The 16,055-nt window shown below is 48.3% G+C and overlaps 5 protein-coding genes across 5 annotated transcripts; 3 read left to right on the top strand and 2 right to left on the bottom strand.

Moving 5' to 3' along the window:
* Window positions 1–2,240: 2,240 nt before the first annotated feature.
* On the top strand, window positions 2,241–3,954 carry BO83DRAFT_460989 (efflux pump antibiotic resistance protein; the record flags this gene model as incomplete). Its single annotated transcript, XM_025537232.1, has 3 exons — window positions 2,241–2,542; window positions 2,607–3,294; window positions 3,328–3,954. The coding sequence occupies 3 exons, from the start codon at window positions 2,241–2,243 to the stop codon at window positions 3,952–3,954; spliced, it is 1,617 nt and encodes a 538-aa protein (XP_025390569.1).
* A 511-nt stretch (window positions 3,955–4,465) lies between these two features.
* On the top strand, window positions 4,466–6,805 carry BO83DRAFT_415257 (GMC family oxidoreductase). The gene is made up of 3 exons (XM_025534624.1): window positions 4,466–4,559; window positions 4,615–4,958; window positions 5,054–6,805. Exons 1-3 carry the CDS (start codon window positions 4,499–4,501, stop codon window positions 6,458–6,460), a joined length of 1,812 nt encoding a protein of 603 aa, XP_025390570.1. The 5' UTR covers window positions 4,466–4,498; the 3' UTR covers window positions 6,461–6,805.
* A 589-nt stretch (window positions 6,806–7,394) lies between these two features.
* On the top strand, window positions 7,395–7,826 carry BO83DRAFT_386475 (uncharacterized protein; the record flags this gene model as incomplete). The annotated part of the gene is made up of 1 exon (XM_025532668.1): window positions 7,395–7,826. The coding sequence occupies one exon, from the start codon at window positions 7,395–7,397 to the stop codon at window positions 7,824–7,826; it is 432 nt and encodes a 143-aa protein (XP_025390571.1).
* A 291-nt stretch (window positions 7,827–8,117) lies between these two features.
* Window positions 8,118–10,112, bottom strand: BO83DRAFT_396794 (carboxylesterase family protein-like protein; the record flags this gene model as incomplete). Its single annotated transcript, XM_025533155.1, has 7 exons — window positions 8,118–8,737; window positions 8,789–9,259; window positions 9,327–9,560; window positions 9,623–9,704; window positions 9,758–9,799; window positions 9,871–9,990; window positions 10,014–10,112. 7 exons carry the CDS (start codon window positions 10,110–10,112, stop codon window positions 8,118–8,120), a joined length of 1,668 nt encoding a protein of 555 aa, XP_025390572.1.
* A 5,007-nt stretch (window positions 10,113–15,119) lies between these two features.
* Window positions 15,120–15,490, bottom strand: BO83DRAFT_424720 (uncharacterized protein; the record flags this gene model as incomplete). Its single annotated transcript, XM_025535170.1, has 2 exons — window positions 15,120–15,157; window positions 15,268–15,490. 2 exons carry the CDS (start codon window positions 15,488–15,490, stop codon window positions 15,120–15,122), a joined length of 261 nt encoding a protein of 86 aa, XP_025390573.1.
* Between the last annotated feature and the right edge of the window lie 565 nt (window positions 15,491–16,055).

Below are 16,055 nucleotides of genomic sequence, written 5' to 3' on the forward strand. Positions count from 1 at the left end.
GTATGAGGGTTTGTCAGGCATGTGTTGTAGTAAGACATTTCATCTTTTTTAGGTTGTTGTTCTGATAATCATCGCCAGCTAAACCAAATCTTTTCCTGGTAGGAGCTGGCAATATGCATAACCTGGTGATCTGGGGACACTCATACCTCAAAGAATGTGGGCTAGGGCATGAGCGTGGCCAGTCGATCCCCTCTATGTATATTCAGGCTGTTCCACTACTGTCAGTGGCATGTTTTATCATTTCTCTCGCTCCATGTACATGCTCCCCGTGCTTACATAGATTCCGGGCCTAGCATGTCTCACGGAGACTGGATAATGTAGAGCATTTTGTTCCTCTTCAGACTTAGTGTTTAGCACTTAATAAGTGGAATGGTATAGTTACCAAGCAAAGGTGAATTTGAATATGCAGAATGGCGCTAGCTGTGCTATGTATGCGTGATCCTTACCTGCCTCACATCCCGGGATTACACTTATTCACCCATCGCATCATATATAGAGCCCAGATAGCCCTCAATAATGTCCTCGGAAATCATAACTCCATCTTCTTGGCTGTCACAACCTTAGCACTATTATCCCCCATCAACTTTCAACAACAAAGATGGTACTCATCGCCAAACTTCTCACTCTGGCTCTAACTGCTGCCGCTTACCCTATCCTTCGCCGCGACGCAATCACAGTCGAAGACGATATAAACCAATATCAAAGATACATCTGGGTGTAAGGCCCTCTCCTAGTCACAATGTACCTGTCGTTTACCTTGCTCGAACATATGCTGTGGGATCATATGCTGGGGGTTTTCCATGAAGAAGTGGGATTGTTGTCAAATACCCTAATGGAGTCTTAAAGAACAAACAAGGCGTGGGGAGTAACACATGGAAAGAAAGCCACAGGAAAGAGAAAATCAAATTATACAGTATCTCCAGTCAAGCGGGCTGAGTATTTGACCAGAACTTGGAATATCTATAAGGGCATTGGCTGCTCGCGAACAGGACTTTGACCTGATGACCAATGAGCTCATGCTTGTTTAGCGTTAAGCATGAATTCCGCTTAACTGGCGACGACTTTCACAATTGGAGATTCGGGATTCGGACAAGTATAACCCATGTATATTTCTCGGGTATTTTTTGCCTTTCATATTTATATATTCCGATCGTCTTTTTAATGCATTGTCGACCTATTTCACCACTCCGACATCGACTAATCCCGAGCAGGAGGGGATTATCACAATGTTGGACCAGGCTGATCAATTCTTGCGGTCGCGCAATGGGGCCCGATTTTAGCGAGGTGACTAGGCTGATTACTCCCAAGGCAAACGGCTGTGTGTGAACCGAGCCACTACTACCCATGTTAGTGCCTTTTCTTCCGTTGGGGATGTGGTCCGCTGTCCTGTCTGAGTCCTTTCATCTCGCGTCCGCCCTCCGTTGATCTCGGCGACGTTGGACTACAAGTGCGCCATTCATGGTAAAGATCATCATTATCGGTGTGCCTCTACATCTCCTACTTGATTCGGCATCGGCGCCAAGTGTGGAACAAAGAACCGCAATTTGTGAGGTTATACTAAGTTGAATCGTGGTCAGTACGCACTAACCGTAATGGGATATAGTTAGGCTGTGGCCAGAACAACCGGGTGTGCTGGGTGATCTGTGCGCTGTGACTACAGAGCACATCCCTTTTCTAATAAGGCTACGATGACATATTCTCACCCCTAACCAGGATGTGCACATCGAGTACTGGAGCATTGGCCTTTCAGCTCCTACAAGTGAGCGTTTGTCCACAATTACAGAAAAACTGTCACCAACCAGAAATACGAAGTATCCCCGCAATCGGTTGATTACGATGCGCCGGCAGCTCGACTAGCGCAAGGGGGTGGGTCTCAGCAAGGATGTGATAAAGGGCGCAGTCCAGTAAACTTGTTATTAGCTACTCTAGTATTTGTTGTCCATGCCTTATATATTGTGATCTACATTTACACAGGAGAACTCTTGATTCCCTGCGCTCCCATCTGCGGACGGAGGTGGCGTAACAAGGCTATGATGGAGATAACGAGCGCTGCCCACTAGTTCGTTAGTTAGTTACCCCGTTACATTATGTACTGATCTACTGTTACACTAGAGAATTCTCTGTTCTCCTCGCAAGCTGTTCAACAAGGCTGCTCAAGTCCAGCCCACTCTGCTTCCCAGGCTTAAATCCTTGGGATGCGACTACAGACGGACCAGTTGGCCAGAAATGTACCTTGCATCATGCCGCCGACACAAACAGCTTCTTCTCCGATAAGTGACCATGTTGAAAAGCCCCTACAGATTGCCACTGCCAGTAGCCCGTCTGCGTCTGCCGGTGCCGCGACCGGGCGCAAGATCACAGGTGTTGCGTGGTTTGTTGTCAATGTTGCCCTGCTGTCAGCGACTTTTCTGTATACCTTCGACAATACCGTGACCGCAACGGTGCGGCCTGCCATTGTCGACACATTTGGCAATCGCATAGATATGCTACCATGGGTTTCAGTGGCGTATCCCATGGGTGAAGTTGGAACCGACCCTATCTGGTAAGATAGATAAGTGAGCAGCAGAGTAATTTGGCGGACAGACTACCAGCACTTTTGTTCACAGGGCGAAGCTCAACAAGTTCCTCGACGGCAAGCTTGTCTTTCTCGCTGCCCTGATTATCTTCGAAGTAGGATCTGCGGTGATTGGCTCAGCGTCATCCATTGGCGCCGTCGTCGCGGGTCGTGCTCTGGCTGGCTCCGGTGGCTCTGGCATCTACGTCGGCACCATTAGCATGATCACTGGAATGACGACTGCCAAAGAACAAAACCAATATCTCAACATTGTCGACATGGCGTGGAGCTTAGGAACTATTCTTGGCCCCGTTATAGGATCTGCGTTTGCTGATTCGCCTGCAACATGGAGATGGGCTTTTTACATCAATATCTGCGTTGCCGCCGTTGCCGCCGTTGCCGCCCCCGCATGTATCTGGATTATGCCTTCGGCGCCACCTAGCGTGTCCCTAGGAGCCATGGACGTGATCAGGGCATTTGACCATTTGGGTGCTGTGCTAATTCTTGGCTCTGCTGTGTCGACAGTCATGCTTCTAGGGTTTGGCGGCGTCGTGTACAGCTGGGATAGCGGCCAGATGATTGGACTTTACGTTGCCATTGCTATTCTATGGATCATGTTTGCTCTGCAGCAGAAATTCCACCTTTTTACGTCGGATCGCATTTTCCCCGTGCAATATTTCAAGGATCCATTGGTGGTTGGCCTGTGGATCTGGACAATTGTCGCAATTTCTGAAATCGTTGTCACCATCTACACGCTTCCGCTGTTTTTCTAGTTTGTGCTGCATGACTCTTCGATGCGCTCTGCAGTCTATACCCTGCCATTTGTAGCATCTATTGTGGTAAGTGCGGGCATTAGCGGGGGAGTGATGCCCAAGTTCCCATGGTACAAGTGCTGGTTCATCTGGGCCAGTGTCCTGCTCCTTGTTAGCAACGGCCTGCTGTCCAGCATTCACACGAATACCTCTCGGGCTACCATTTGTGGATATACCGTTATCCAGGGTTTTGGTGTCGGACCAGTCATTCAACTTGGATATACTGTGGGCCAGTTGAAGCGTCCGCAGGCGGCAAGGAAAGACGTTACAGCTTTCTTCTCTTGTGCGCAGATGGGTGGTCTAGCCTTGTCACTGGGCATCGCTACGTCTGTTCTTATCAACCATGCTACGGAGAAGATATCGCACATTCTCCCAAATGTTCCTATTAGCGAAATCAGAGGCGCTATTGATGGAGTAGGAAGTAGCCTGCTCGCGACGTTGTCCGAACATGTTCGTGCTCAGGTCACGAACGCAGTTACGCAGAGTGTAGCTTCTGTGTTTTACCTGAACATATTCGGTGCAGCGCCTGGGTTCTTTATCGCCCTTCCTCTCAAATTTGAGAAATGGCATTTCGCCGCGCTGCAATAATACTAATACTTACAAATCTGCTCCAAGCTGACAAAAGTTTACTGCACACATCACTGTTAGCATGATACAACTCTTATATTCTCAATTGTATTGATTGACGATAGACTCTTGTACACAACCTGGACCTGTGGTATAGAAATCACAACATAGTAAGATATGAGGTATAGTAGGCTCTAGAGAGTAGCATCCATCACAGTGAAATTAGGGACAATTTTACACGGCGTAGCGTAATGTTACCCAGACGAACCTCGTCATTACTAGCTGTGGACGCTATACATCCAGCCCCGCAAACCTAGAGCCACATCTGAGACGCCCGCCTGTTGCTGGCCACAGGTAGTAGTGGGTAACAACCCAGTCAGCCTTGTCCAACAATTCAAGTGGTTGGCACCAAAGACTGACAGGGATCCACGCGTCATTAAAATCCCGTGGGGTTGCTGTTAGTCGGGCAACCGACCCGGAGCTATTAAACATAGTGTGATCCCATCCACTGCGCCCAGTTCGTTCCGTCACCATCACATTCCACCATACGATCACATTCAACAATATGGGCATTTACACTCGGCTCCCCGAGAGCATCGACGAGGTCGACATTATCATCGCCGGCGGTTTGTTCATCTACTCATCTGCTAATCCAAACTCTATACTAACGATCTCTCCTAGGCGGTACCGCGGGATGTGTCGTTGCTTCCAGACTCGCCGATGCCGATCCCTCACTGTCCATCCTCGTGGTCGAGGGCGGGCAGAACAACAAGGGCAACCACTTGATTGCGTTCCCACTCCTTTTTCCAACTGCACTGCTTCCAACTAGTACCGCAACCCTGTTTTACAAGGGAAATGCGGAGCCGCAGTTGGACAACCGCCAAATGATCGTCCCAGCAGGTGGTGTTCTGGGCGGAGGGTCATCAATCAACTTGATGATGTACAGTCGTGCTCAACGTCATGATTGGGATTCGTGGGCCACTCCCGGATGGTCTACAGATGAGATGATCCCCTTCTTAAAAAAGGTATGTTATCGAATCGACAAAGCTGCACTCTGTGAACCCTGCGGCATTGCCATTTTTGACTACAGTGTTCACTAACCCACCATTACTCATTGTAGCTTGAGACGTATCACGGTCCGGGCCCTGACTCTGTCCATGGAAAGAATGGCCCTATTATTGTGTCCCCGGGAACTTTCTACTCTGAGCGTACGGCAGAGCAATTCATTGCTGCCGCCAACGAGGTCGGCTACCCGACGGTCAAGGATCTTCAAGACCTCGACACCAGCAACGGCGTTCAACGCGCCCTCCGCTTTGTTGACAAGGAGGGCCGTCGCCAGGATGCCGCCAGCAACTACTTGCATCCGAAGCTGGAAGATGGAGCACACCCAAACCTCCACGTCCTTGTTGAGACCAAGGTGATCAAGATCCTTTTCGAGGGCAAACGAGCTGTGGGTGTCGCGTTCAAGCCAAACCCTGCCTTCCAGAAGGAAGACAACACCGATGTTCGATACGTCAAGGCCAGGAAGCTAGTGATTAGTTCCTGTGGCGCTATTGGAACCCCGTTGCTTCTCGAGAGGTCCGGGCTCGGCGATGAGGCCATTCTCAACAAGGCTGGCGTTCCTGCTGTGGCCCATATCCCCGGAATTGGCCGGGACTACCAAGATCATCATCTCTTGACTCAGGCATACTACAGTTCCTTGGAGCCAACTGAGACGTTTGACGCCCCTCTTGCCGGTAGAATTAACATGGAAGAGTTAATCAAAACCAATGCGCCAATCATGGGGTGGAATGGCCAAGATGCCTCCTGCAAGCTGCGTCCCACCGAAGCGGATGTCGCTGCTCTTGGACCTGAATTTGAGGCGGCCTACGCAAGAGATTATCTATCCACCCCCAACAAACCCATGGCGCTAATGGCTTTGCTGGGCGGCTTTCCTGGTGAGCCACACACCATTGAGCCAGGCCAATATCTCGCGACCTCTTTATTCACCGTCTACCCCTACGCCAGAGGTCACGTCCACATCACAAGCCCCGATCCCGATGCGGATATTTTGTTTGAGACTGGATTCTTGAAAAATGACTTGGATGTCAAGAAGCTCATCTGGGCGTACAAGAAGCAGCGAGAAATCGTGCGCAGAATGGACGTTTACCGCGGCGAGTTTGCGGGCATACATCCGCCGTTCGCTGAGGATTCGGCCGCCGCCCTTGTCAGGCTGGACAAGCCAAATGACAAGAACATCCCCGACATCCAATACACTGCGGAGGACGACAAGGTCATTGAGGGCTGGGTGCGCAAGAATGTCGGCACCACCTGGCACTCACTAGGTACTTGCAAGATCGGCGCGCTTGCTGACGGCGGCGTGGTTGATCCCGAGCTTAATGTTCATGGGATTGAGGGCTTGAAGCTTGTGGACCTGAGCATCGTTCCTCAGAACATTGGCGCAAATGCGGCCACCACTGCTTATGCCATTGGTGAGAAGGCTGCTACCATCATTATGAAGGACCTTGGGCTTGCTGGTAGCGAGTGAGCTGTCGCTAGATTGCAAGTGTAATGGTCGGGTGTGTATACTATTTCGACAGAGGATTGTAGATACGTAGAGCCTGCATCAGTACGGAAGCGGCATTAATATGTGCCTATCACTGCAACGACAATTCTCTATTCTCATGGTTCGATTGCATCCGACGTAACTTTAACAACATACTATACCCTCCTCATCGCCTCCCTAAGTAACAACATTGGAAACTGCCACTTCTATTGGCATGATTCAATCTTATAATCTGGGTTCGCTTGCAGTATTATCAATGCCCGACCTTCTAGTCACAGAAATCAGTCGAGATGACAACCCTCATTCATCGAATACTGGAGTACCATTCTTTTCATTATCAATATTACTATCATTACAAAGGTCTAGAATTTGTAGAATATCTAACCATCACAAGTGTTATTTCACGTAGGCTGACTCGAGCATTATAACTACACAACCCATACCCTGATTCAATTTTTTTCCCACGTTGATGGGTTGGCTAAGGCCCCTTCTGTTCAGGAGGTGTAATGCCACCACGGGGCCGGCTGTTTGGAAATTGGACTAAAACATGAGAGCAATTGGAGCAGGCAGACCCATAAGTTCGGCGAGCCCCATGGCCCTCACAGCTACTTCACCATCACCCTGGTTCAATAGTCTCTTCAACATAGGTAAAAATAGACTAGGAAGTACAACCCTTCCTGAATGGCTTTGGGTATCATTGCATGTGTTTTCTTTCGGTGATCTCTTCCTCTGGTCTACCTTTCCCATCTTACAATTAATAGTAACATAACCATGAAGATCCGATCAACACATCCCAAATCACGTCCTGCCGTCCCAGTACACAATAATTCTTTTCTGCATACTCATACTAGTTATCTCTACAATATAGCCTTGCCATATATCGCCCCATTTAGTGCCCGGGCACTTGTCTTTCATGATGACGGTTATCCCTCAGGCACAGAAGATCTACAAGTTCTGGTTCAATAATCCCGGACGTCAATACATATTCAACGCTGATGGTGATGAGTGGATTCCGCTACAGCCCTGGCAACGCTCTGAGCGGCAGATGTGGGTATGCACATTTAGTAAAAAGTATGGTCTCGGTTTCAAGAACCTCAGTACTGCTAAATGGATGAGCTTCACCAGCGAAGGATGGATGACGCTGGAAGGTTATCAGAAGGAGTGCGAAAGTTTCACATTCACCCCGCTCCGTGATGGTGGATATCGAATGTCAGTGTGCTTGAAGGGGGCATGCAATGATGTCAGGAGATACACCGAAAATAAGACTGATTTTGTGGGATGCGAACAGCAAATCTCTGGTGTTTCTGTTCATATAGAAGACATTCAGATGTGTGAGTTATCGTGTTAAATTAAGAAGTCTTTTCTTGTACTGATCTTTGGGGTTAAATAGCGTGAGCGCGCTGTCAGTATGAGACTGAGCCTCGACCATATATTGGGTTCCTTTAAGTTTACTACAAACTTTTCGTCTCCCTCTTCTTCACTTCTATTTTTCTTTGATGGTTTCGGATTGGATTAGGACTCCAGACCCGAGTTCAGAACCATTATAGACTCATATTCGATATTTGATGAACATTGTTATTTTTGGATACGCAACGTGCGTCGAATGACTAGAATAACATCTTCCCATATCACTCCCTGTTCATCTCTGGTATGCCCTCCGATTGGCATTAATCAGCGCAATGCCCTCCTTGCGCCAAGTATCCGGCGCCGCATACGACGTGACATTCGCATCCCAAATCATACTCATCGGGTTCTCTAGATCATACACGGGCCAGTTCCCCGTCCGAGTGGCGTTCCGCCCACGTCCAGTCCACGCATTAGGATCTAGGCTATTGACGAAGCTGATCCACGAGCCCGACATGAGGTAGCTAAGATCAGTATAGCTGTCCGGAGCATTGATAAACGGGTTCGGACTGAACCCATAACCATTAAGGTTGTTGAATATGAAAATCAAGTCCGAGAAATGCGCCACGCCTTCTTCCCAGTTGTAATCGTCTGTCTTCGTGTTGAAACGGTAGCAGTATGCACTTAGGTTATGTGCTGCCCATAGCTCACAGGTGTAGCGGGTTGCGGCTATGAACTGGGCGTCGCCGTAGTATGCTGCTGTCTGGCGGAAAGCCGCACCGTAGGGCTGTGGGAAGGTGACATTGCCGCCGAGTTCTTCGGATGAAGGGATGCCGAAGTCGGTGGTGTTAGGGTAGAGCTCGAGTAGCTCGGATACGACGCGCTCGTCGAGGGCCCAGCCGTGGGTTGTTGTTGCTGGGTTAATTTTTTAGCGGGAAGAGGAGGATGAGGGAAAGAAATACATACAGCTGATGTAATTCTTCAATTCAGCAGTGGTGTTCACTGGTTCCGGGCACTCTGTAGTTCCTTCGTCTGTAGTGTAGCCGATTATAATAGGTACCTTGACGAAATCTCCTCTATCGAGTTGCTCGCTGGGATACCGCGCCACGAAATCACCGTCCACTGTGGGCCTCCAGTTGTAAGGCGTTGTATCGTTAGCAGTTGTGTTCAGGATATTGTTCAGGATAGTGAAGGGTGTGCGGCGTAGACAGTCCAGCTTGCGGACAGCCTGGGAACATCCAGCCTCATCTGCTATCTGCTGAAACCAGGGCTCGTACGTCCAGGTGAGGTTCAAACCACTGCCAGGTAGCACCGCCCCGGACTCCATCATACCTCCACGGAAGAGCCCGTCGTCCCGCCCGTTATACGCGCGGATTTGGTATCCCACGCTCTCAGAGCCGGCACTCTGCCCGTAAATCACGACTTTATCTGGGTCACCTAAATAGGAGGATCACAACTTAGTAATTCTGGTCTATGTCCATTGAATGGGAATATGAAAACCCACCACCAAAACCTGCGATGTTCTCTTTCACCCACTTCAAGGCCAGGCGCTGGTCCTTGAGCCCCAGATTCAACGATCCTTCATTGGCGAGTTCAACCCCATTGGAAAATCCCCAGGGACCGAGACGATATGCCATGCTTACTGCGATAATTGGCTGGCCGATGTTGACTGAGTTTTCAACAATGAATGTAAGATTGTAACGGAGGTCGGGAGTGCCGCCTTGTGAGAAACCGCCACCTGTTGCATTCGTTCAGCGTCGGGGGTGGCTTGCCATTGTCGGGATGGATTTCAAGACATACCATGAATCCATACAAGGACTGGAAGACTTGCGTTGTCGTATCCAGCGGGACGGACCACGTTTAGGTAGAGACAATCCTCGCTCTAATCTGGTGGTCAGGAGAGAACAGCGTAGAGAAGGTGACATTCATCCACACCTGAAGATAACCCTTTTGATCACTGCCGTAACCTATGCACTCCTATTACCGGTGCTATATGTAAATATATAGTCTCAGACTAAACACAGAGCAAGGTCAGTCCAGGTTCTTACCATCGCATAGCCTGTAGCAGGGCGCAATCCCGACCAGGACTCATTAACACTCTCGGGATTAGCCCAACGGAGGTGTGCCAGCGGGGGCTTAGCAAATGGAATCCCAAGAAAGTAGTCCTCCTTATATTGAGGCATGTAGACACCACAATATCGTTCTTTGTCTGGGCTACTGGGTTGGTGCAGGTTGCCACACAGGCCATGCCCAGGGTCAACCAACTAAGCTTTGGAAAAGCACCCTTCATCTTGTTCAATTACTTGATATGTGTCAATGATTTTAAGACATGATATAAGACGAACTCAACGAGAAATGCGTGATCACTGTGTTCTTATACCTCTATGGCTCGGTCCTCCAGCCGGCACATTGAGGGTTCAAGTCGTGTCGCTCGTCCATGAAAGCCAACTTGTTTGGTCATCCATCCCAGGCATGTATCCGTATCAAATCCATGCACCCCGCATCTCGGTCTTTAGTTCGTGGGGTCCGGGACTGATATTAGCCTATGCTTGTGTAGTTGGGCGCCAGATGGGGTCACCAGCAGGACCAGCTCGGACACCCATACTCTTTCGGGAAGCTTCCCCAAGCCATCAACCCAGCTTATGTCCGAGCATGCATGCATGCGATCCTACGGCTGTTAATGTCAAACCCGCCTGGATAACGTAACTCCCGGCCACCCCTACCACGCCACCCTAGAATCATTTTACTACTCATTGCTGATTCACTGCCTCTGATTGAAAGAGTGGTTGCATGTAGAAACGTGTTGGGCGGTGTACTGGGTGGCCGGCGCGGGCGGGTGGCCGATGCGGCCGGGAGTTACGTTACTTCATGAAATATAGTATGAATCTCGCAGTGAGATGGAATGTGAGGAACGTTTAGCTTTCAGTTATTAGGTCAAATTATTTCCCCATTCGACAATAAATACTTCATGTCCTTCAGGCTGGTAGAGTCAATACGCAAGAAGAAAGATTGAATGGGAATAGTCAGATATGGCACGACGGCTAGAGAACACTTGTCAGCGAGATATTACCTTAGCTTCTAGTGGTATTTAGCGGTAGTCACTGTAAGAGCTTGGGGATTGGTACTGATTCAGAAACATGCACTGCTGAAACAGTGGCTAGTGGAGTACAGTGGCTAACATTGCTTGTGGCCCTCATGCACTGCGTGCCAGATATGAGGTGCTATCTGTGGCAAATGCAGGCCACTTTCACCGAATGTGACCTACAAGTTCAAAGGATGAGCTTCAATCCTACAAAGTCCTTCGGCATCTCCCACAATATAGATGTAGTATCGGGAGTGGTCTTGCAACACTATGAAGAACGGTGGCAACTCCCATGGCTAGTAGAAAAGTGACTCGGTGTGCTGAGGGCCGTAGCAATGACCAAAGCACATGCCGCCTCCGGGGAGGTATAAAGTCCGCCCAGAATTCTGACTGAGTGTGAATATATTTCCGGCAGCATGCTCTATATCTGACACTAAGCCCAAAATTACCGCCGGGTCATTATCATTAACGGCAACGCAGTGGTGTCGTGACAAATACTACTATGATATTCACCACATCCTGGCAATTCACTAGATGTCTTTCCGTTCCTGCCGCCTGCACGGCTTTATATACAGCCTTACTCCCCAGGATGTCTCTCCCTCACTTACCTCTAGCCCTGCACCATGGTTTCTAGACAAGACCCATAAACCTTTGCTCTGATAATACCATATTACTCCACCAAGCACGCCAGTAGTCTCATTACAGCATTTCAAATGCCAGCACTCGATATTCCAGATTAAAGGCGGTGGAGAGGGAGAAAGTCCGCTTTAAAAAAGTGCTGTAAGTCCTTGTCATATGTACTGAGCTTACACAGCTAAAGAGACTAGCTCAAATCCAGAGATAAATTTACTTGGTGGAGAAATCTGCGCTAGTTCCTTGATCATAAGCAGCGTCCTCAGGCGTCGACAAGAAAGCCTTGAATTCGCGATTATCATTGTCAGTCCAAGCAACTTCTTTCAAACCTGCTATGACACGCAGATACATCTGCATTCGCAATCCTCTCAGGCACAGTCAATGGGCCGCACATGGCTGGCATGGCTACCAGGGGAAACTGGCTCAAGCCGGGAGCATGATACGACTAGTTACTCAACGCGCATGAGAATCAACTATTTGTTATCACTAGAAAGCAGGTGCACCATCTCTTCTGACTTCTATATATGCTGCATGTGAGGGATTGTAACAAACGGGGTCTATAATAATGGCGAAAAATTGTGATCAACCTGACCTCGGTCCCAAGGTGCGTTCTCGGGTTTGCCTTCGCATGTTTGTCACCGTCGACCCACTATCCGAGGCTACACATAGAGGAGAACAAGACGCGTGATTTTTTGATGGAACACCTACCAAGAAGAGTTGAACCTTGTGCGAGTGTCCTATACCTACAATGGTAGTCCGAACACCATAGTATTATTCTCCTGGTCCTCCCCGGCGGCATTACAAAAAATACTTTAACCAACAGATACAGAACAACATATTTCAGGCTGGATCGGTACCAGATATCGACCAAATTGTGCGATACATTCTTTCTTACGACTGAATTTGCTCTGAATAGGCGAAGATTTATCTCCCCAAAGGCAAATTTATGTACTCCACTGATATGAGCTGGACCCCATATCGCGTGCATACATACAAGATATGTACACTGAGCTCATCGTCATTCTCCTCTCCATCACCGTGCCGCGGTTAAAGAAGCGAACTGTGGATCCTTTGAAGATGAGACCGGTGTGAACGCTTTCCTAGGTCTCAGACAAAGATGGCTTATTCCGTGTCTGATGAAGCAACTAAATGAGTATCCTACCTCAAAAGGCTTGCACCGATGCCATCAATACATCACGGAGCAGACCTTTGACAAGCGACCTTGACGCAACAAGGCTGTAAATTGAGATCAATACCCATCAACCTTGTTGGTGTGGTACTCATTTGGCATCTACTGCCAAATTCTAACGAAACCTGAATCCTGCAAGCTTGGTCGTGCCATTAGACACATAGTCAGGCGTCGTTGAGATATCTAATAGAATCTCAATCATCATCTCGTCTGGTATAATCCTACATAAGCAATCCCTGATCGAAGAGATGCACATTTCCGGGTTCTTTTGAGCCACACGCGAACTTTTATGTGCCTGTCCAAGCCGCCATATTTGATTATTTACTGAAATAGATAGAGCAGATTGATCAGATGATAAACCGTCCTGAGAGAACTGGCTCAGCGCTCCGCCGCTCCCTACTAGCGGTCTCTGGTAGTGCTACTCCTACTACTCCTGCCTCCACTGGTAGTCGAACCCCCTGAAGCACTAGTCGCGCTTCGAGCCTAAAGCCAGAAGACCGCTCCCGCATGATGACCAAAACCTGATGCTTTATTTGCCAGGAGCAGGGCCATCTGGCTGGAGACTGCCCAAAGAAGAAACTGGCTCAGACCAAGCAGTTGGAGACTGTGGAGGAGTGTGAGCAGGTAAAAGACAATGTCTAGGAGAAGTCTCCATTCTAGGCGAGATGAAAGTCTACTTAAGTACACTGAATTCACGAAATCTGCTAGGTCAACAGAATGAAAGCTACACAATTAATACCTTGATATCAAAGAATGGACTAGCAGTCTCCGCCCGTACCCTAGCAGACACTGGAGCAAACGCGTTGGCTTATATAAATACTGACCTTGCCGTCGAATTAGCACACCGACTATAGAGCAAGATAGTTCCCTTGAAGACCGGATATACAGTCACAGGTTTTGACAGGAAAGCTACTATACCTTCAACGCATGCCCTCCGCTTCACCATTACCATCGACGGACAACGGTTGGACGACGTACCATTCCTGATCTTCAACCTCGGCCGGCACGATATTATAGTGGGCAGGATGTGGTTTAAAAAGCATGAAGTCTTGCTAGACTGCCAGCATCGCCGGCTTGTCTGGCCGGATCAGCTGTCATTACAAGACGAGGTCAGGGCTGGGGATTTACTGACAACCAGATTGCAGTCCTTGTTCGCGGTTAAGAAAAATAAGCCTCGTGATGGGTGGCCGCAGTACGGGGCTGCTTAATCTTAGGGGTGGACCGCTGTCTTCTTTGCTTCTGGTAGTGGCCGGTTACGTTTTATGAACAATGTCACAACTACAAGTCTTGCGAATATATGGATTCTGGCAATTAGGAAGACTTTTCGGGGTCACTTTTTATAATTGGTGGTTTAAAAGATGCAGAAAACTGACATACAACTTCTCAAAATGCAGAAGAATGCTGCTGGTCTGTGTGGTTCATGATGTTGATGTGTTAGAAGAGTGTCGGTACGAGCTCCTTAGGATTGTATTGAACTGTCTGGACATCAAAGTGAGACAGAGAATACTACTAATGGAGGCAGAATTGTGCTTGCGGTTTCATCGGTTGAATTGGTGATGCCATGCATCTGGTGTTATTTGGATGATTGATGATATTGTGAACTTGGGTTGGGACGAAACTAGAAACCTGAAATTATTCTTGAAGCCAAGGGGTGGCAGAAATAGTTAGTGGAGACCAGACTGCTAACTTTTGATTTATGCAACCACTTAACAGTACGACAATCCAAAGACGCCCCGTTTAAGTCAACGGGAAAGGCACGGAAAACAGAAGGAACACACACACACTTTGGAAGCAAGATGTGGCAGAAAAAAAGAAGAGGTGATCGTGACTCGTAGGCAGCTGACTGGTCGTCTGGCTAGTCAGCTGCAACACTCGCTTACATTTCTGACCTTTTGTATAACTACTACACTTTGTCTTTTGCTTTTGTTGTATATTTTATTCAATTTAGCTACGGCGACGGTTTTCTTCAAACAGGGGTACAGTCGGACGAGCTGTTATGGAAATATTGTATGTTACGAGTGTAACTTCTAGGTCTCCGACAAGGCGTAGATATTTTACGAAGAGATTGTGCTTTACAGGCCCTCTGTAGTAATACAATAGACAACCAAGCGTTGACACGCTAAGGCTTAGTTGTGCCTGTACGTGTAAGCAACAGATGGATGGCTTCATTAAAGCCCAACTATATCATGGCCTACGTTGGACAATTATCCATGCCATACCAGAAGAGTCACAATCTGAACAGTAGATGATATCATTTGATGTTCTAATTCTAGGTTGTAACATGAGTGTTGAGCCAAACGATTTAGCTACTATTCTTTATCCCAAGCAGTCTTCTCACACACCGAAATCTTCCCATGTAGACCACCACATCTATCTTCAAAAGTCCTTGATCATCATTCATGCCCCTTCCCAGACTCGGCTTCTGTTCTTACTATACTTCTTCGTGTTAGCAAAATACCCATCCTTCTTGTTCCCGAGGCATCTAACAAATACCTTCTCAAGGATGAAAGATCTACTCTTTCGCGCAGCCACACTTCTTACACTGCTCCTTGTAACCAGACTCAACCAGGTACGTGCCATAAGAGTCACACTTGGAATGAGGCGTCAAGCAGTGCGAATCAGGGTTGAGGCCACCACTACAGTGGATGGTGTACTTGGCTCGAGCAGCCAGTTCAACAGGGTTGGGTTCGGGCTCGGCCACTGGAGTAGCAGAAATCATGGTAGCCAGGAAGGCGGTGACAATGGCGAAGGATGTGAAGCGCATCGTGAAGGTTAAGTTGGTTCTTTAAAGCTGTATGGCTTTTAGAGATAGAAGAATAGTCAATGAGAGATGAAGCTGTTGATGAGGGAGAAAGCATCCGGAGTATGGGCTGGTATGAGCCTTTTATGTCTCGAGCTGGATGAGTGCTATAGTTCTCGGTATGTGTGATTCTGGAGAACTGCTGCAGGTCGACCAAGTAGCACCGTGCTGACGGCGCTGATCCTGAGGCATTACTGCTATGCTCTCTAGATGACTTGTTTGGGCTTTTTCTCGGCTCGAAGTGAAGCCGGTGTGATTGAAGTTCAGGCTAAGACATGGCACGCCTGATTCTCAGCTCGTTTGTGTAACATCGACAAGGCTACCGAAGACCTCGCGAGTACTGTCCGTGGCCTGTAACTGCTGTAGACAGAGTCTTCACTTCCACATCTTGTCAAAAGAGCATGAATCCCAATGAATGGTGTAAAGATACACCACGTACAGGCAAAGAAAAGAGCAAAGAGAGTTGGTGCCCGTACTTCTCACAAGAACGATGCGTTTACGGACCCTGATTCTGTAGGGCTGACAGCAG

The sequence above is a fragment of the Aspergillus eucalypticola genome (genome assembly GCF_003184535.1).
Source record: "Aspergillus eucalypticola CBS 122712 chromosome Unknown BO83scaffold_6, whole genome shotgun sequence".
NCBI classification, from domain to species: Eukaryota; Fungi; Ascomycota; class Eurotiomycetes; order Eurotiales; family Aspergillaceae; genus Aspergillus; species Aspergillus eucalypticola.

Excerpts from the sequence above, each read along its gene's own strand:
- BO83DRAFT_415257 (XM_025534624.1), top strand. The coding sequence starts at position 4,499 with ATGGGCATTTACACTCGGCTCCCCGAGAGCATCGACGAGGTCGACATT. Across the intron at positions 4,560-4,614 it reads CGACATTATCATCGCCGGCG|GCGGTACCGCGGGATGTGTC; the intron begins GTTTGTTCATCT and ends GATCTCTCCTAG. Across the intron at positions 4,959-5,053 it reads TGATCCCCTTCTTAAAAAAG|CTTGAGACGTATCACGGTCC; the intron begins GTATGTTATCGA and ends TACTCATTGTAG.